General features: G+C 41.1%; 1 protein-coding gene across 2 annotated transcripts in view; it reads right to left on the bottom strand.

Moving 5' to 3' along the window:
• jak2b (Janus kinase 2b) overlaps nucleotides 1-19,852 on the bottom strand; it is a 62,987-nt gene extending 43,135 nt beyond the window's left edge. The window contains exons 1-2 of one of the 2 annotated variants that reach the window (XM_039661926.2): nucleotides 19,241-19,852; nucleotides 22-265 (exon numbers count right to left, since the gene is read on the bottom strand). In XM_039661926.2, the coding sequence (XP_039517860.2) occupies nucleotides 22-223 (202 nt within the window). In that variant the 5' untranslated portion in view covers nucleotides 224-265; nucleotides 19,241-19,852. The remainder of the gene's footprint in view (nucleotides 1-21; nucleotides 266-19,240) is intronic. The other variant, XM_039661927.2, reaches the window with a different exon arrangement.
• Between the last annotated feature and the right edge of the window lie 1,974 nt (nucleotides 19,853-21,826).

The raw sequence follows: 21,826 nt of genomic DNA, 5'->3' as shown, positions 1-21,826 counted from the left end.
ATAATGTTAGGCATAACTCACCGCACTCCTTGGCAGCATTGATGATGAGCTGTTCGGTGACATACTCTCCCGGTGGGTAACACAGAGGGGTGCAGTTAGCATCGCTCTGGCTGCGGTGGTAGAGGTGGATCTTGAGAACGGTGGGCTGCTTTGGACAGAGCTCCTCATGGTGGACATCACCATTGTGGTAACATGGTTCACATACAGCGGTCTCCATGTCCATCACAGAGACACATGTGATGAGAGATAAAACAGCAACATTCACCTGGTGGAGGACATGGAGAAAGAGTACATTATCTACTAGGCTTACATAAATTACATTACAGTAATTACATTACTTGGCCACCATGGCACATGTTTTTCACTGTCGTTTTGCTTTTTTATAATAATATAAACTGAAAGCGCCTGCCCTGTTCCAAACAGCAAGAGCAAGGCCTAACGAACATTTTGCCCCACCTGCCAATGGGCGGTGACTTAAGAAAATTTACCGGCCATTAAATTTTCTTTACCAGTCGTGAAACAGGCAGTTATGACACCAAGATTTCAATTAATCTAATCAAATGTAACACTGATGCACGGATCCAATATACTGATACACACTGTGTTTACTTTCAAAACAATGTTTACTAGAATAATGACTCAATATAGCACATACTAGCCGAGACTCCTTCTTTATGTGTAGAGATGTGACGCAATGACTCAATATATCTTATACTAGCCGAGACTCTTCTTTATGTGTTCAGATGTGACGTAATGACTCAATATAGCTTATACTAGCCGAGACTCTTCTTCATGTGTACAGATGTGACGTAATGACTCAATATAGCTTTTACTAGCCGAGACTCTTCTTCATGTGTACAGATGTGACGTAATGACTCAATATAGCTTATACTAGCCGAGACTCTTCTTCATGTGTACAGATGTGACGTAATGACTCAATATAGCTTTTACTAGCCGAGACTCTTCTTCATGTGTACAGATGTGACGTAATGACTCAATATAGCTTATACTAGCCGAGACTCTTCTTCATGTGTACAGATGTGACGTAATGACTCAATATAGCTTATACTAGCCGAGACTCTTCTTTATGTGTACAGATTTGACGTAATGACTCAATATAGCTTATACTAGCCGAGACTCCTTCTTTATGTGTACAGATTTGACGTAATGACTCAATATAGCTTATACTAGCCGAGACTCTTCTTCATGTGTAGAGATGTGACGTAATGACTCAATATAGCTTATACTAGCCAAGACTCTTCTTTATGTGTAGAGATGTGACGTAATGACTCAATATAGCTTACACTAGCCGAGAGACTCTTCTTCATATGTACAGATTTGACGTAATGACTCAATATAGCTTATACTAGCCGAGACTCTTCTTCAAGTGTACAGATGTGACGTAATGACTCAATATAGCTTATACTAGCCGAGACTCTTCTTCATGTGTAGAGATGTGACGTAATGACTCAATATAGCTTATACTAGCCAAGACTCTTCTTTATGTGTAGAGATGTGACGTAATGACTCAATATAGCTTACACTAGCCGAGAGACTCTTCTTCATATGTACAGATTTGACGTAATGACTCAATATAGCTTATACTAGCCGAGACTCTTCTTCAAGTGTACAGATGTGACGTAATGACTCAATATAGCTTATACTAGCCGAGACTTTTCTTTATGTGTACAGATGTGACGTAATGAATCAATATAGCTTATACTAGACGAGACTCTTCTTCAAGTGTACAGATGTGACGTAATGACTCAATATAGCTTTTACTAGCCGAGACTCTTCTTCATGTGTACAGATGTGACGTAATGACTCAATATAGCTTATACTAGCCGAGACTCTTCTTCAAGTGTACAGATGTGACGTAATGACTCAATATAGCTTATACTAGCCAAGACTTTTCTTCATGTGTACAGATGTGACGTAATGAATCAATATAGCTTATACGAGCCGAGACTCCTTCTTTATGTGTTCAGATGTGACGTAATGACTCAATATAGCTTATACTAGCCGAGACTTTTCTTTATGTGTACAGATGTGACGTAATGACTCAATATAGCTTATACTAGACGAGACTCTTCTATGTGTACAGATGTGACGTAATGACTCAATATAGCTTTTACTAGCCGAGACTCTTCTTTATGTGTTCAGATGTGACGTAATGACTCAATATAACGTATACTAGCCGAGACTCTTCTTCATGTGTACAGATGTGGCGTAATGACTCAATATAGCTTATACTAGCCGAGACTCTTCTTCATGTGTACAGATGTGACGTAATGACTCAATATAGCTTATACTAGCCGAGATTCTTCTTCATGTGTACAGATGTAACGTTATGATGCAAAGAAATGCCCGAATCTCCCACGGAAATCCACCAGTACCACTGGAATTAAAAACATATAACAAGCATACCGTTTTGAATCAAGCTAATGCAAGCAGAGAGTTTTGAACACAGGCTGGTTATGTACTTGCTCAAAAATTTATTTTGGATAATTTTGAACCCAAAAAAGTTACAGACTGGAGCTTTAAAGACACAGACAGTAGCAGCTTTACAAGTCTGCTGTCACTTTAAAATTGAATGTACTGTATGGATCCATTATAAATGATACGCGTCAGTTTTCTTTCCCATTTGTTTATGTTTCCGTTGAAGCAAAAACAGAAGAGAAAGAGAATGGAATTCAGTGTTTGCGTGCTGTCAGTGCAGTTCTCTTTCGCGTCGTCTTGCACTAGTTTAAAATCACTTGAATGCTTCAAGTGTTAGTTCAACCAAAAATTAAAATTTGACACCACTTTAACACTTCAAAAAGTTTTTAAAGAGATCGTAAAACTAACCCATAAGAATTGTGTGGTTTAGTCTAATTTTCTGAAGAGACATTAACGCTTTTATATGCAGAACAAGTTTGTGATACAGATCGGGTTCTGTGTGAAGTGTAGGTGATGGAAGGAGACACAGGGTCGGCAATATCTGGGGCTCGTGCACTTTTATTTTTCACTCTTTCCACAGCGCCCTCCGCGCTCACAATAACGTCACTCAAATAAACAAATCACAAACAGAAAGTAAATGGGCAAAACTCTTCCCGCTGGCTACAGCTTCGCAATAGGCTCAATCTCAGTAAAGACGTCGTGTCTGGCCGGTCCGTGCACGAGCTCCCAGTCTCTCTCAAAAGTGCTGTCTGCCAGGGCTGTTTATATGCGGTCTCCTCACGCCAATTACTGCAATCACAGACAGGTGTTCGTCATTTGAACTTGACCCGCTTACTCACCGCCTGGCTCCGCCCTCGCTCTCCCGCTGCAGATCTCGCCAAACCACGCACCCCTCGCCACATACCCCCACCGCCCGACTCAGGCCGGGGAGCCGTCCGGCCTGCAGCCCCCCCCCCCCCCCCCTCCTGCGGGAGAGGAAGTCAGCCACAGCCATCTGTGCACCCGGCCTGTGGATCACCTGGAACTTGAAAGGCTGTAACGCTAGATACCAACGGGTGATCCGCGCGTTGGTATCCTTCATTCGGTGGAGCCACTGCAGGGGAGCGTGGTCCGAACAGAGGGTGAACTCTCGGCCCAGGAGATAATAGCGGAGAGTGAGAACAGCCCACTTAATGGCGAGAGCCTCCTTCTCAATGGTGCTGTACATGGTCTCCCTCTTCGAGAGCTTGCGACTAATGTACAGCACCGGCCGCTCCTCACCCTCTATCTCCTGGGTCAAGACGGCGCCCAGCCCCCTGTCCGATGCGTCGGTCTGCAGGGAAAAAGGGAGAGAAAAGTTAGGAGCCTGTAACAGCGGGCCACCACACAGGGCTGCCTTTATCTGGGTAAAAGCCTGCTGACACTGCTCCGTCCACTGAACGGTATCTGGCGCCTCCTTTTTAGTTAAATCAGTCAGCGGGCTAGCAAGGTCCGAATAATTATGTACAAACCTTCTGTAATACCCTGCTAGCCCCAGGAACTGTCTAACCTCCTTTTTGGTCTTAGGTCTCGGACAGGTCGCAATCGCTGCCGTCTTGTCAATTTGGGGACGCACCTGTCCATGACCCAAGTGAAAGCCCAGATACCTAACTTCCACGCGCCCAATTGCACACTTCTTTGGGTTGGCCGTGAGCCCAGCCCCTCGCAGCGTTCTGAGGACAGCTCGCAGGTGCTGCATATGCCGCTGCCAGTCGTTACTATAGATGATAATATCATCCAGGTATGCCGCGGCATATGCAGCATGCGGCCGGAGGATTCTGTCCATCAGACGCTGAAAGGTAGCCGGTGCGCCGAACAAACCGAAAGGAAGCGTAACAAATTGGTGTAATCCGAACGGCGTCGTGAACGCAGTTTTTTCTTTAGACATTGGAGATAAGGGGATCTGCCAATAGCCCTTCGTTAAATCCAGTGTCGAATAAAAGCGAGCAGTGCCGAGCCGATCAAGCAATTCGTCCACTCGCGGCATTGGATATGCATCGAATTTCGATACAGCATTCACCTTGCGATAATCCACACAGAACCGCACGGAGCCGTCAGTTTTAGGCACTAAAACTATCGGGCTCGCCCAGTCACTGTTGGACTCTTCTATTACCCCCATATCCAACATCGCTTCCAATTCCTCCTGTACCACTTTCTTTTTATGTTCAGGTAATCTATACGGCCGGCTGCGCACTACCACACCCGGGTCGGTCTCAACATGGTGCTGTATGAGGTTCGTGCGACCAGGGAGGGGCGAGAACACATCAGCAAACTCTGTTTGCAAATTTCGAATGTCCGCGATCTGGGACGGTGAGAGGTGATCTCCGCAAATGGCCAGAGTAGCGGATCGTGACTTTATATTCGCCTCTGGCCCGAGATCCTCCTCCCCACTCACTACCGTCGCCAGCATCGCAGACTCCGCCTCACTCCACTTCTTTAGGAGGTTGAGGTGATAAATCTGATGTGTCCCGTCCCTGTCGGATCGAATAACCTCATAGTTAAGATCCCCAATTCGCCGTGTGACCACAAAGGGTCCTTGCCACTTGGCGAGTAATTTAGAGCTGGATGTGGGCAGTAATACAAGCACTCTATCTCCCGGTGCAAATTTGCGTAGTTTAGCCCCCCTGTTGTACAGCCGACTTTGTTTGTCCTGAGCCTGTAACAAATTCTCCATAGAGAGCCGCCCCAATGTGTGGAGTTTTGTTCTCAGATCCAGGACATACTGAATTTCGTTCTTGCTATTTGAAGGTCCGTCCTCCCAAGCCTCTCTAAGGACATCCAGTACCCCGCGGGGCTGGCGTCCATAGAGCAGCTCAAAGGGGGAAAACCCCGTGGAGGCTTGGGGGACCTCCCGTACAGCGAACAAGAGGGGTTCTAGCCACTTATCCCAATTTTTGGCGTCTTCCTGCACGAATTTACGAATCATGGATTTCAATGTGCGATTAAACCGTTCCACCAAACCATCTGTTTGTGGGTGATAGACGCTGGTGCGAATCGATTTAATGCCCAACAATTCGTATAATTCGCGGATAGTACGTGACATAAACGCCGTGCCCTGATCGGTGAGAATCTCTTTCGGGATCCCCACCCGGGAGATTAATTGAAACAGTGCACCCGCGACGCTTTTAGCAGAAATGTTGCGGAGCGGCACTGCTTCGGGGTATCGCGTTGCATAATCCACCAGGACTAATGCAAAGCGATGCCCCCGTGCAGATCGTTCTAATGGCCCGATGAGGTCCATGCCAATTCGTTCGAAGGGGACCTCTATTAAAGGGAGCGGGCACAATGGTGCTTTTCGGTTGGCCGGTGGATTTACCAACTGGCATTCGCGACAAGAGGCGCACCACCTGCGCACATTCTCGTGAATGCCTGGCCAGAAAAATCGGGTCATTATACGATTTAGTGTAGCTGCTTGCCCCAAATGACCAGCCATTGGATTAGAGTGAGCCGCCTGGAAAAGCATTTCCCGGCGGCTCTTTGGAACTAACAATTGAGTTGTATCTTGCTTTGACTGTGGGTCCTGGGTCACCCGATACAACCTATCCTTGATTACAGCAAAATATGGATAGGAGAGCGGCTGGTTCGGATGGACCGCCTGCCCGTCGATCACTTGGACCTGCTCAAGCGCGTTTTGCAGCGTGTCATCCCGGGACTGCTCTAGAGGAAAATCATCGCGCTCTGAAAAAATTAGTTCATCAGACGCGCTCCGTTCCCCCAAAGCAGGACCCGCGGTCCCCGGGACAGCCTCCCCAGCCTGCACCGACGCTCCCCCGTCCTGCTTTTTATACTCCCCCGGAGCACCCGTGCACAGAAACGCCAATAAGGATTTAAACCCCGGCCAATTAGTCCCCAAAATCAACGGGTGCTGAAGGTGCTGGTTAACTGCCACCTCAACTCTATGCTTTTGGCCCCGAAATTGAATGGTGACTGGCACCAGGGGATAACCCACTATTTCCCCGTGCACACACCGCACCTTAACCATGCGGCTCTTATCCAATGCCGACGCATGGATCAGGCTTTGGTGGATGGAGGTCTGGTTACAACCTGAATCCACCAACGCCTGATAATTACCCCCCTTTACACTTACTGGAATCTGGTATAACCCTGCTTGGTCGAGGGCGGCCCGCGGCTCGTCGGGGACCCTGATCAGCGTCCCGATCTCCATCATGGGGCACCGATCAATGAAATGCCCGGGGTCCCCACACCGCCCGCAGGCCGGCCCAGGCTTCCCCGCCACCCCGGTGGCAGGAAGCGGGTCCGGTAACGGGCGTGAGGAGAGCGCGGGCCCGGGGCCCTCTGCGGCGCTGGAGGAGGGAGCCATTTCCCGAGGTAGAGTACGGGTCCTCCAGCTCTGGTCCTGTCCCGGTCCCGTTCTCCATCGGGGAGCCGGTCTCGGTGGGATGCTGCCTCGGGACCTGGGAGTAGGAACAGGACGCGAGAGAGAGAGAGGGGGGGAGAGAGAGAGAGAGAGAGAGATGAGGGTTCGCCGACCCCCGGGCACGCCACCATCTGGTCCTCTGCCAACTGGATGGCCTGGTCCAGCGACGTCGGGCGATGGCACTGGACCCACTGGGAGGTCTTCTTCGGGAGTCGTGTCACGAACTGCTCCAGCACCACCTGCTCCACGACTCCCTCGACGTCGCGGCCCTCGGTCACCAGCCATTTGCGGCACGCGTCCCGGAGCTGTTGCGCGAAGGCGAAGGGTCGGCCGGATTCGCCGAGCTCCAGTGACCGGAACCGGCGCCGACTTTGTTCCGGGGTCCGGCCGACCCGCTGGAGAATGGCGCGCTTCAGGTCTTCAAAGACCAGGAGGTTCTGGACTGGCAGCTGTTGAGCGGCGATCTGGGCTTCGCCTGACAGCAGCGGGATCAACCGCATGGGCCAGTCCGCCGATGGCCATTTCCCGGCCGTAGCCGTCCTCTCAAAGAGGTCCAGGAACGCCTCCGGGTCATCCTGGGGACCCATCTTATGGAGAGGCATGGCTGCAGCCGCGGTAGGGTCTCGAACCTCCCGGTCCAACCAGCTCCGGAACTGCTCGCGGTCCTCCTTCTGGCCCTGGAGGAGCGCCTCGAACCGGCGCTGCTGCTGCTCCTCCAGCTTGAGCAACGCCTTCTGATGTTGTTGGTGGAGGCCCGCGAGCGCGTGGATGACCTCCGCAAATGGGGTTGGCATGGACTGTCTGGCGGCGGCTTCCCCTTCCATCCCGGGTTTTCGGCACCAGTGTGATACAGATCGGGTTCTGTGTGAAGTGTAGGTGATGGAAGGAGACACAGGGTCGGCAATATCTGGGGCTCGTGCACTTTTATTTTTCACTCTTTCCACAGCGCCCTCCGCGCTCACAATAACGTCACTCAAATAAACAAATCACAAACAGAAAGTAAATGGGCAAAACTCTTCCCGCTGGCTACAGCTTCGCAATAGGCTCAATCTCAGTAAAGACGTCGTGTCTGGCCGGTCCGTGCACGAGCTCCCAGTCTCTCTCAAAAGTGCTGTCTGCCAGGGCTGTTTATATGCGGTCTCCTCACGCCAATTACTGCAATCACAGACAGGTGTTCGTCATTTGAACTTGACCCGCTTACTCACCGCCTGGCTCCGCCCTCGCTCTCCCGCTGCAGATCTCGCCAAACCACGCACCCCTCGCCACAAAGTTTATTTGGGGTTTTATTCAAACAAACATTCATCAATGCAACACATCAGTTATGATAAACGGAAGTTCAAGAATGTTTGCTTGATGTGCGAAAACCAATGAGGTTCATTCTTGTGTTACGCAGCACATCTGAGCTCAAGCAAGAACCAATGAGGCTTGCGTCAAGCAGGTTTGGTTGAGATTCAGTTAATGTTTGCTGATCAATGTTTATAAAATAAGAGCCTAAATTCTATCCGTTCATATAAAGCGATCGTGTCTAGAAAATTTTGAATTTAACTAAACCTCATATTCATGTGGATTAGCTTTACGATCTCTTTATGAAGTTTTTGAAAGTGGTAGCTCCGTAGCGGTCAATGGAGAGTACAGAACTGGCTCAGATTTTATTAAAAATATCTTAATTTGTGTTCCGAAGATGAACGAAAATCTTACAGGTTTGGAACAACAGGTGAGTAAATGACGACAGAATTTAGATTTAGAACTAACCCTTTAAATTGACAGGATTTGCTCTATGATAGTTACATTTTTCAACTAATCCGATAATTCGTGTTGCCTGCCTGGTCTGTATGGATCAACTACGATCTCTATTCTTGACATTAAAAGCGATTTCAATAGTGGCATATATAATTATAGGCAAAAGTGTAAGTGAAAAGCAACTCGCATTCGGCCTGATTCCTGATGCTTTGTAAGGTTATTTAGTCAAAATCACATCTGTATATAAACAGGGGGTCAGGTTTATGTGGACATTCTTCAGATAGACATCTCTGGCCCCTCCGCACTTTTTAAACACATAAATGTGTCTTGTGTGAATGGCCACTTACATCTAAGGTTTTTCACATTCCTTTATTTTTTTATTTATTCACTTTAAATACCCTAAAAACATGATTTTAAAACGTTGAAAAGGAAATAATACACAACAATAGATTATTAGATATCAATAACACCCTAGAAATTCCATATCAGATCTCAAACATGTAGTCTCTGTCAATTTGGTATTACTCACGGATTAGGGAATGGAATAGATCGGATTCACTTCTGTCTGCTCTATGTATCAAACCACATCTGAGAGTTATAGATATTGTATATGGTCAAAACAGAAGGTGTAAGCATTGCAGCAGAAAAATCAAGTGAACTCTACCAACAACGTCTCTTACCTTTCTGTTTATGAAGAGCACGACACTAGTTCCAACCACTGTGTGAACTGTACACACATTGACAAGCTTGCACGGTTTACTTGAATTATAGCCTATCGCAATGCCCTGCTTTTGTATTTTATCTCTGTATTTTTTTTTTTTTTTGACTGAATGGCAATATCAGTTTTTTCGACTTGTTTTCAATTTGCTTCCGAGTCCGACTAAATGTTAACTGGTAAGAACACACATTCACACATCTGAGCACTACTAGTCTATATTTGCTTACTTCATTACAATAGTGACTTTACAGTTACTGCTTTCATAAAAACACACTTACTTGTGCCATTTATATAATTTTAATATAATTTCCAACAACAAGAACTTGAGCAAAATGTATATTTTAGTCAGAATTATTGCGCTGACATATGCACTCTGTCAGTTTGGCGTATATGCCTGCGGCTGAGGTTTAATGGAGACTCGATTGCATCAGGCTCATCTGACGGCATCAATCAGAACATCAAGCCGTGTTAAACTATATCTTACAAGGTATTTTGAAGCCCTAAATTATAAGCATGTTTCATGTTTAGGACAAGTTGGATTATTATGCACTTTCCCCAATTTAAATTAATATTCTGTGTATTGCCTCATCCTACATCGTTTAAAAAAAATAGAAATATCACATTAACTTGATATCCCACCCTGCCCTAATTTGGTGTTGGACAAGTCATCCTGACTTCTGAATTCTGACACTGTCTGATATTACAGGCCCTTCTCCATTAAGAGAAAAACACTGGAAATAGCAAAGTGACTGACCCCTCTGAGGTTGCCGTTGATTTTATTTTCGATTTCAGCTTTCAACGAGGGCCGAACCTGAAAATTCAGGATGCACTTGGCCGAAAATTAATTGAAATTAACCGAAATAATTAATCAATCAATGAATTAATCAATCAATTAATTAATTAATCTAAATTATTTAATAATCAACACTCAAATAGCTTAAACAGAGTTGCACTTAAACATTTAAATTGCACATAAGGCAGTATTTATAACATTTTTTAATTAACAAGACTGTTTCTACTCCAGCTTTCTGGTGAAACAAAACACCAAATATATATATTTTTGGTGAAATATATTTAGCAAAATTCACTGGCCTAGAGTTTTTTTTGTAGCTAACTAGAAAAAACAACAACAACAGTATAACTGTTTATGGACAGTATATCTTTTTTGAGGTCAATGTAACGTTAAGTAGGCTTTACAAGCTGTTTTATTGACGCATTTCCCTGTTTAAAAAAACTGATTGAGTAATTACATGAAATAGGATTAACTTCGGCAAGTTGTAATGCATCTTTCAACAAGGGTTGCCAACTACTGAAAAGGAAAATAAGGGAAATATGTGGTTCTTTATAGGAAAATTAGGGACACTTAAAAGTATTTGTACTGTACCACACAGTGCATGTCATTTTAGTGTTTGCGGTTACGTACCACGTGTATAAAAAGCGGGTCATTCAAACTTTTAAAGCTGGTTCTGCAGTGACTACTGCGCGCAGGGCAGTTGGCATTCAGGAAAGACTGCATGGGGTGGGGGGGCTAGTTACCCCTTTCCACATGTCCACAGAGTATAGCTCCTCAGACACCCAAGGCAACTACAAAGCTGCCTTAGAATTAGTATGGGCTGCTTTTGGTTGGAAATTAGACTTTGTAATGGTAATTTTGTGTTTTAATAATTATGTGCAAGGTTATTTGCCTAAGTGAGAACATTTTAAAACACGTTAGCATTCCCGAAATGCCAAAATTATATTTTCATTTTGCTAAAAACCGAAACAGCAGCATATAATGTTTATTTAATAATCAATTAATCTTATGTATTTAATCAACATTCAAAGTTATACACAAATTTAAGTTGCACATATAATGTAGTTTTTATATACAATTTTAAATATAATTTTGTTTCAACTCCAATTTATTGTTGAAATACAAACATTTAAACTGTGACTGTAATAAACTTGTTTTGATAGATTTATTCAAAACAGATTAAATACTGAAGACAAATATATTGCATATATTTAGAAAAATGCTCTTCTAGTTTTTTTTTAACTAACAAGTTCATGGACATTGAATGGCTTTCCTGAGGTAAATATAATATTTACAAGCTGTTTTATTGACGTCCTTCCATGGTTTATACACTGAGTGATTACATGAGATATACATACATTTCAGTAATGTAATAAATTCATGTTTATTTTGTGCTTTAAAGGTTGTATCAATGATTTCAGGCCCAACTAACGATTCGCTAGCTGCCAGCCCCTGTCTGCCTGTCTAAAAAACGCGTCTGTGAAGGCAGCCTAGGCTCTGAGATCTGCACACAAAAACAAATGGGAACAACCACCACTCAAAATCAAAATAAACAGTGTTCTAACCAATCACAGACCAAGGGGGGCGTTGTTTGTTTTTGCGCTCGTTCACGGCGCCTGCACGCGAAGTCGGAGCTGAAGAATAAGCCAGCATCTATCAACGGACCAGATACATTTAACATGGAAGAGGCAATCCCCAAGAAGAGAAGGAGAATTTGGGCAAGGGAATACCATTGTTTTTCGTCAAAGAAACTAATAATAATCGGGAAGGCTTTTGAACGGTGGAGAGAACTCAAAGAATTGAACATTTTTAATTCGGACGCCGAGGTTACACTGTTTCTTCTGGACAGGTGAATAGCTTCTAGTGCTGACTTTTTTTATATGTGAACTGTGTGTGAAAATATAATTCTTTAAAAAATATGAGTGAAGCTCAACTAAACTTGAGATTGCAAGATTGTAGGGATTTAGTGTGTGAGTTGCGTCTACTTTGATGTGTAGCCATAACATTGTAGCCTACTATTAGCAATAGAGGGCATTGCGTGTGACGTCACCGTCGGCCGGAGAGCCTGCAGTTACTCACAGTGAGTGGCAAAAAGACTGAGCGGCTGTATTTGTTTTCAGTGTGAATGCCGCGAAAAGACAACACATATAAAGTGGGCAAGAGCTTTGCGATTGACTGTACAACTAGATTTGACAAAATCGGAGGTATATTTTTACAGACTGCTATAGAGAGAGGAGCAAATGGATCACTGCAATTCACAGAAACAACTGGACTCCAGTCAGCGAAAGGTGGATTTGCAGTTATCATTTTGTGTCAATGCTGAATTTAGGTGTAAAACCAAACCCATATATTTTGCATTGTTATATTAATTAACATTTAACAACTCATTAATTAACCCTTTCACACGTAAGTTTAAAATATTCTAACTGACCCCCCAGCGTGAGTTTTTCAAGGCGACCGTTATTTAGAACTTGCCACTTTAATGTTTCCATGGTGACGCGTCATTGCTTGTCACGTGACACAGCACAACCAGAACAGAGCGCGGAATGAATGACGATCTGCTTTTATGTCATTTTTCCTTTTTTATTAAAAATATTCAAAAATGTATTAGCTATATCATGAAACACTGATATTCCGATTGTCAAATATGTGCAAGTGGATGGGTTTTGTTGTTTAGACATCTTTATAACGATCGCGTTAGTTGAGCTGCTATGCACAACGGGCGGCGCCATTTTAGTTTCGTTTTCAGTTCAGAGAATCGGATCTGTTGGATTTATAACGTCAATTCATCAACTTCTCACGAAATACATGATAGTAAGTTGCTGGTGAACTGGGAGAAGAATAGGATCAAATGTTAAGCTACTTACACAATGTGTATCTGATATGAATAAAACGTGTCGTTATTATAATTGAAAGGATTATTATTGCCGCTTCCATAGACATCTGTGTGCATTTTACAAACTCAAAATCATTGTTTTGCTAGTAGTACATATGTGTATTTAAATGTCTGAAACCTAAAATAAACATTATGTGGTTGAAAACACTCAATAGTTGTGATATATGACAGCACTGAGTGCGTCTGTCTCTGGCTGAGCGCCAGCCAACGCGCGAGAGCAAGTTTGAATTTAGCAGTTGCTGACGTGTGCACTGAACGTTCTAATCACACCGGTGTGATCGTACGCTCCAGGGACCAGCCAAGACTGATCACACCGGTGTGATCGTACGCGTGAAAGGGTTAAATATTTATCATTGCATATTCTGCAATATTGGATGTTTTTTAATAAACATGGACCAAAAAAAAGTATTAGGGCTGGACGATATGATGATATATATATAGGATATAAATCACACTGATATAAGTGATCACGTGGATTTAGAGCTACCTATATTGTATTTATATAAAGCGTTCACAGGCAAATTTGCTTTATGTTTAGGTCTATATTGCTTTTATTTTCCTGGTGTCAAAATCAGGCAAACATAAATGTCAGGCAACATGATTGCTGGTTGCATGTAGGGCTGCAACTAACGATTATTTTGATAATCGATTAATCGGACGATTATTTTTTCGATTAATCGATTAATCGGATAAAAAATTATATTCCATTTTTTTGTTTATTATAACAAAATAAAACCCTAAAAACCACACTCTTTTGTGTGTTAAACAATATACTTAATACAGACAACTTCATTATAAAGAAAAACAACAAATAAAAAATATATATTACCATAACCTATGACAAAAATGCTATTGTAAACTAGATTAGTGGATAACTCAGCAAAACTTAGCCTAGAAATATCACAAGTGCACAATAATTTTATAAAATCTGAACATTTAGTGAAAAAAGCATTCCTTAGTGGGGAACAAATAAGAGACAATAAGTGTAGCACTAACTCTGGTAAAACGTTACACATTGCTCTTTGTATTGTTGTTACACATTCATGAAAAACATCGTAAAAATCAGATACACAACTGTTTTAAATGTAAAGCACAGCTGTTTAGTGAGGAAGCAAAATATAATAGATAGGACAGAACAAGAAAGGCTATTAATAAGCTTTCATTGCGCAAAATTATTATGACATGATCATGAAAGAGCTGCACAAAGTGCTTATGCGCATCGCGAGCGCTGAATGCTGCGCTTGAAGCAACACGGAGTCACAGGGGCGGCGCGCAGCTCTTCAGTGTCCGCCGCATTAAAGTTAAAAGCACCAAGACTGTGTATTATACAGTATCTATGCAATAGTTTATTAAGACTTTTCTTTTAACAGTTTTAAATTTCAGTAAGGCTACTGTGCACGTGAAGAACAATTATACTGCGCCGACTCTACTATAGTGTTGTGATCTAACAGACACTCAGTAGAAAGTGATTAAGTTACAGCAATAAAAGTCTAGCAAGATAGAAAAACCATCATAGACCTTTATCTACGGATCAATTATAATAATAACATTGAATCATCTTGGAAAGAGATCATCATGTGTTAACTGTTGTAACGCGACGCGCTGTTTGAACACCGAATAGAGAATGACTGACAGCCGCAGTGGAGGGAAAAGCTTAGGTTAACTTGAATTTAATGACTTAAATATACATTTCTATCTCACATTATACTATAGTATGGCTTCATATAGTATAAAGTATACACGATTAACGTAGGTCACCTATTTTGGTTTCAAAACGGCGAATTTACCTTAAGGTGAATGATTTTCGTGTATGCTGCATATTGATAGCGGTTTCCTGATGCCCGCAAATTAGTCCAAACTCACGGAATCAAGAGCGTGCATGCGAGACAGAAGATAATGTGCTCCAAACCGTCCGTGTTACGCGCGCGAGACAGGGAAGAGCGGCGAGGAAGAGAGACTGCTTGTGTGCCTCATGAAGCGCATGTAAGAAGCGCATGTTCCATGTAAACAATCCCCGTGACGTAATCAGACCAACTAATCGATAATGACATTCGTTGACAACGATTTTCATAATCGATTATAATCGATTTTATCGATTAGTTGTTGTTGCATGTCAATATCCATGGATAACTGGATCTTTAGTAAGTTCTAAGGAACACTATATTGAATCCAACATTTAGTTTAAATTGATAAAATTGTTCGTTTTAGTCGCATTTTCTCCTATTAAATACAGGCACGCAGCAGCTCTTTTGCCACTCAGTCAGGCTGAGGGGGGTTGGTCCGGCGGGAAAGTGACGTCAATGCATTCCCTCTATAACACTATAGCCTACGTTCAGGAATAACTTTAGCCGAATAATAATAATAATAATAATAATAATAAGTTGTTATAATTAGAGCCAGACCGATATATCGGCAGGCCGATATTATCTGCCGATATTAGGCATTTTCCAAACTATCGGTATCGGCAGTTATAATGGCTGATAAATGAATATTTCAAAAATAGAATAAAAACGGACGAAACACACTTGAACCACTGGTAGTTTGTCCACCAGAGGGCACACACCGTTCCTGTTGGCAACACTCGTTAAGTTGGTCACGATACATACATTGCTTGAATAACAATTAAAAGAACATCCCCATCAGTTCTCTTAAATAAGCATGAAAAAATTTGTGAAAAAATCATGTCCAGTTTTGGTGCTGTTAAATAAGCCGAGAGTGAAGCGGAATTAGCTAGTAATAGTTACATTACGTTACGTTGTTACAGTGGAGTTGACTGACTGTCCTTTTTAACTTTTGACAATGTGACTTAAGTATTTATTTAATAGCGCGTGACAGTTATAGCAATGAGACACATCATCTCTCCTTGGCCTGTTATATTGAAAATGTATGTTTTACAATTTGCAGTATGACGTAATCCATTGCTAAATTATGGCTTATTATAGACTATAGCTAACCATAAAGCTAGCTAATGCCACTATCATCAGTCTGTTCTGTTGTGACAATAAAAGAAACAAGTTTCTTTTTAAAATGCATTATCATATTATTTTAGTTAAAACTCATAAATAACAACAAATAACTAATGTTAGGGAAATCTGTTAATGTTTTGTTGCGCGTTTCTGAAAAAAAAAAAAAATATCGGCCGATATATCGGATTTTAAAACCAAAAAATATTTGTATCGTATCGGCCTTCAAAATCCTTTATCGGTCAGGCTCTAATTATAATATTATTCCAGATATTATTTTCCCCATAATGTTAGATCTGTAGCTAGGATATATGACTGATTCTGGTACGTTTTATCATACAGCTGCTTCCAATGAAGCACCAGCAAAACTAGCTGTAAGATATGACATGGCTCGACTGCAGATTTTATATCTACATCATTATACTTTGTAATCTAAAGCAGCCAAGTTCACATTTTACAGTTCACAAAACAGCCATCATTGAGGTAGACCGTCAATCTGAAAATAAAGTGTTTTTGTCGCTTTAAGAAATACGCGTGCATGATCGTTTTTTTCATGATGCACAAAACAGGACGGAGGGGCGAGCTAACTTGTGTTTGGCATCTTGCTTCAAACACAAACAGAAGTGACGTTACCCACAATTGCTGATACAACCTTTAACTAGTGGTGAATTGCATGTTAAAATTGACAGAATGTGAAAGCTTCATAATTCATAATGGTTCCCCCGTTGCAAGTCTGTGCGCTCTCTAAACTGTCAGAGGACTGCACTGCAACCGCCTTTGATCTGACAACATCACGTTAATAAGAAACATTTCGAAAATTGATTTGACATTTCTGAATCGATAAGAATCTGTAGAAGATAGAATCGCGATTCATGTGAATCATGAATCATCAACCCAGCCCTATTACATCGTCTGATCAACAAACTAGGGTCTGTTTCTCTGTTACCAAAATTGACGATAAACATTACCATATTACCATAAATATTACGCAATACTACCACTGCGATAAAACCAAGCTGAATTTTGAAACGGGTATAAAGTTGTTCATGCTATCTTGGACTTTTGTCTTTAGAACCAAATCCATTAGCTTTTGAAATGTGTTAACTAGCAAGGTTGATGACTTTAGATTAAATAACACCAATAACAATTCTAAAAGGCAAAAACTTTTTACTGAAATACCACATCAAGCACAGCAGGAACTGTAATATAGCAAAGCTGAGACTGTCATCATTGCTGCTGTTTGCTATGGAATCATAAAAAAAAAAAAAAAAACAGGACACAGAGGCCAGCGGAAGATTATGAAATTTGCACCAAGAAAAAGAAATGCCTTGACTTGAACTAAACGGTCAGGAGTGCTTTTACAGTAAATGCATACTGTTTTACAATAAGGCCTTGAGCAAATGACCAGAGTCAGATGGTAGAGTAAGAGTTTAGAAAGCTTTGCACACAGACATTGACTTTAACCTACACTGGGATTATTGGATTGTGCTATTGGACTATGTTTCTTTATTAATAACTGACTCATATTGTTTGCACTGTTGCAAGCGTTCAGATTCCCCTCGTGCCCTTTCTATATTTAGGAATACTCTATGGGATGCACGCTGCAACAACTCATTTGTACTGGCAAGGTTAAAGAAAAATTAGAGTGCTTGAATGATATCTCTTTAAGTTTAAATGAATCTTTCAATAACAGCCTTCAATAATGATTCAATAAACATCATCTTCCAAACAATAGCATCCATGCAAAGCCTGTAATTACACTGTGACAGATACATAAAACAGTAGAAAAATGTCAGACTGAAATGATGTTGGCAAAGTTTCTGATCACCCAATATCTGTCATTGATGTGTAGAATCTGGATTGAAATCTGTTGCGAAAGTTCACAAGAGTCATTTTTGCAGTGTGGTTTCAAGTATGAAATAAGTATAAGTAAGAAATAAACATCAAAAGTCCACTTTTGAGTTACCAACTTCAAGCTCTGCTTTTGAATTAAATCAATCTAGAGACATCTCACATATAAACCCAACCTCAAAACAAGTCTGAAAAGCCCATGCATGCAAATTCACAAAACTCATGAAATAAGCTAAAATAACTTCAACTCTAATTTTCAACTCTAAACAGAAATGTAGAGAACAGAAACTCTCTGAAGGAGCAAAGGCCTTTAACAGGATGATTTTCTGCAGCAGAAGACAGAAGTGAGTGAACTCGACTTCCTGCGGGGGAGATTTTTTTTTATTTTATTTTTTTGAAGCATCACCTTCAAGCGTCGGGTGTGGGTTGGGCCATTTCTGCAGCCTAACCACAACACATACTTTATTCCAAACATGACCATTTTGCAATGTGAACTCTATTACATGGTTAAGATGAAAGGTAAGATTTGAGCTGATAGAGTTCCTTTTAAAGGAACGTTGCACAAATTATGGGCGTTTCTTCAACTACAGGCACTTTTGTGTCACAGGGTTTGATTTTAAATATTTTTTTAAAGAGTTTGACTTCAGTCAATTTTGAACTATGAAGGTCCTATTAAAACTGCTGTGAACACTTTTTTTTACCATGCCTTCAAGACCTCTACCTTCAAGATACAGACTTTGAGTCTTGAACTATAATATTAGGTTTTAAGATATTTATCCTAGATACATAGGCTATCTTTAAACATTTAAAAAAAAAAAACAACAACAGTTCATGGTCATTTCCATAAACTGTAGGTCAGTTCACGTTAGCTCATGTCCTTAACGTTACAAAAATAACTATACATTACTTTTGAAGAATGTAGCAAATGTTGCAAGTAACATTAACTACAAGTAAAATGTTTTAGAAGTATTTTCATTGTTAGTTCCTGAAAACGAATGTTAACAAATGAAACATTATTAATTAGGCTGTATATGATTATAATTTCTGAATTTCCCTGTATCCTTTCTACCGCAAGACAATTTAAATAAACTGTGAGAATGTGAAAAGAGAGTTAATATATGTATTTATTTTACAAATATATGGCCTTAGTTGAACTTGAAGACATAAATTATGCATGAATATAGGTTAAATGAGTGCAGCTGAGATTTACTTCAGGTTACAGACTCATATACTCCGTTAATTTATCAACAATAGGAGTCGACAGATTGCCATGTGCCAAATTGTACAGTTACATTAAAGAAAATGATTTAGCCTATTGAATCCAATCTAACGTTACAAAGTTAACATAATATGCTCATATAGAGTGTAACACACGAGACGGAGTGTTTTAAAGGCAAAACCACATTCGCACACGAAAACCAATTACTGTAACAGAAATACTTACTTGTTTGGGGTTGCTTAGCTAGCGACACTGCTAGCCAACTCGAGTGACGATCAACGCACTTGAAACTTCCCAATATCACAGCGAAACAGTCATTCAATCCATGCTGCTTCTTTTACTCCAAATATTTTTGTCGCTCAGTGTCACTTACGTGTGGATCGACCATCCCGTTAGTTGTCGTAACATTTGACTTACTGTACCACAGCTCGCTAAGGGGTCAAGTTTAGACGGCTAGCTGCGCGTTAGCATGTGCTGTTGCTTCCCATATTTACAAAACATGACCACAGGAGCTTCGCATTTCGCATGTTGTTTCTCAACTCAATACGACCGCAAAGACGACGACATTAAATAAAGCCACCAGATGTATGTTAAAGACGCGACATGTCTAACATGTCTTGACAGCTAGCGAGCATGCTAACTCACCCGACATGATAGTCAAGACCATCAGCAGGTCATGCTTTAACAAACCACATCTACTCGTCTTTAAACGACCGTTGTTTTGTCCATCCTTTTTAAAAAGAGTGCAAATGAGGAGCAGTTTAATGTTCCTGTCTCAGTGTCTCATATGCAGGTGGCGCCCTGTGCGTACTACAGTGGACACGCCACTCAAGAATCTCTGTGGGAAGTGTCTCAATACCTAGTTGCCTACCTAGACAGCATGTTTGGACAGCATAGGTTCATTAGCTTATGTCCCCCAAAATATGCCTATGATGCCCAGGCCCAAAAATGCTTAAAAAATTTTAAACACAACCTGTGTGAAACAGAACATAAGTGATTCATGACCCTTTGTGTATCACCTTCATCAGATTACAATCAATCATTAACCAGCAGACCCTCCCAGCACTAGTCCTTTAGATTTATTCTATTCATGCATTTATATATTTTTGGCTGAGTGACTTGGTTAAATAATAGCAAGGAAGTAAAAGTCAGGATGGTGAACTTGTCCTTCATACTGACCCTCTCCTTTTGACCTTTTAGTTTGGTTTTAGGTGAAAGCAAAGTATGTTTGCTATACACATGCTCCACTGCTTATTCAAACTAACATTTTTCTTTTTTCAATTTATCAATATGTCAAACAAATCCATTTACCCAAACACCAAACAGTGTGATGAATCAACAGCTTATTTTGACTTAGATTCTTGAGCTATAAACAAAACAAGGGGAACTTTGCACAATGTATGTCTGGTTTCAGAGACAAGGATAAGCTTATTAGTCCCAAACTAGAATGCATGTTTGAGCTGTTTTAAATGAAAGCAACTTGTCATATCTTCAATATGTCACTGTCATTGTTTGTCTCTGGATGCATAACAGTATTTTTTTTTTTTTTTTATCTAAGGCAACATTTATAAAAGCTATAGTCCTAATTGAACTAAAGCCTAATCCTGGCTTAATCTAAGCCCTGTTTGTCAAACCATGCCTAATTTCTCCAAAATTGTTAGATATGATCAGTGAAATGATCATTTAGAGCCTAGGCAGAGGCACAACAGCAACTTAGCCTTTAAAACATGCACTTCAGTTAGGATTTATTAAAAAAATGTTTCATTATTAGTTTATTTATTTATTTAGTCTTGATTACTTAAGCCTCACTTCAAAATGTTAGAATATCATTGCATTGAATACAATTTCAAACAAAGGGTATTTACTTTTAATTAAGATAGATAGCATAAACACTTGCACTTTTACATGCAAAACATTCCACTAAAAGTAATGGCTGCATCTGAAATCACATACTCTCTTGAATAGGTACTTGTTTGAATAAGTAATTACTTCACGACTGCTAAAAAAAGTATGTTCTACTCACCTAAAGGATTATTAGGAACACCAAATACTGTGTTTGACCCCCTTTCGCCTTCAGAACTGCCTTAATTCTATGTGACATTGATTAAACAAGGTGCTGAAAGCATTCTTTAGAAATGTTGGCCCATATTGATAGGATAGCATCTTGCAGTTGATGGAGATTTGTGGGATGCACATCCAGGGCATGAAGCTCCCGTTCCACCACATCCCAAAGATACTCTATTGGGTTGAGATCTGGTGACTGTGGGGGGCATTTTAGTACAGTGAACTCATTGTCATGTTCAAGAAACCAATTTGAAATGATTCGAGCTTTGTGACATGGTGCATTATCCTGCTGGAAGTAGCCATCAGAGGATGGGTCTCTGGATATATCGATATATATCGATATATAATATCGATACCTGGGTACAATTATCGATAATAAACTAAATTTTAATGCCAATACGGATGCCATTTGTAAAAAGGTCCAGCAGCGTATGTTTTTTCTGAGAAAAATGAACTCGTTTAAAGTATGTTCTGTGTTAATGACACTGTTTTATAGGAGTTTTATCGAATCTGTAATTTCTTATTGTGACATTGTATGGTTTGAATGTATCAACCTGTCAAATAGGAATAGAATGACTAAGCTGATTATGACTGCTTCTAAAGTGATTGGAGTTCAACAGATATTGCCTCAAGACATTTTTAAAAAACGAGTTGCCAAAAAAGCTTTTTCAATAATCAATTGCCCATCACATCCATTGCATAAAGAGTTTGTTATCCTTCCATCTGGCCGCAGATATAGAGTAATGG

Source organism: Pimephales promelas, chromosome 4 (genome assembly GCF_988280905.1).
Source record: "Pimephales promelas chromosome 4, fPimPro1.hap1.1, whole genome shotgun sequence".
NCBI classification, from domain to species: domain Eukaryota; kingdom Metazoa; phylum Chordata; class Actinopteri; order Cypriniformes; family Leuciscidae; genus Pimephales; species Pimephales promelas.
This window is presented reverse-complemented; position numbering and strand designations above follow the sequence as displayed.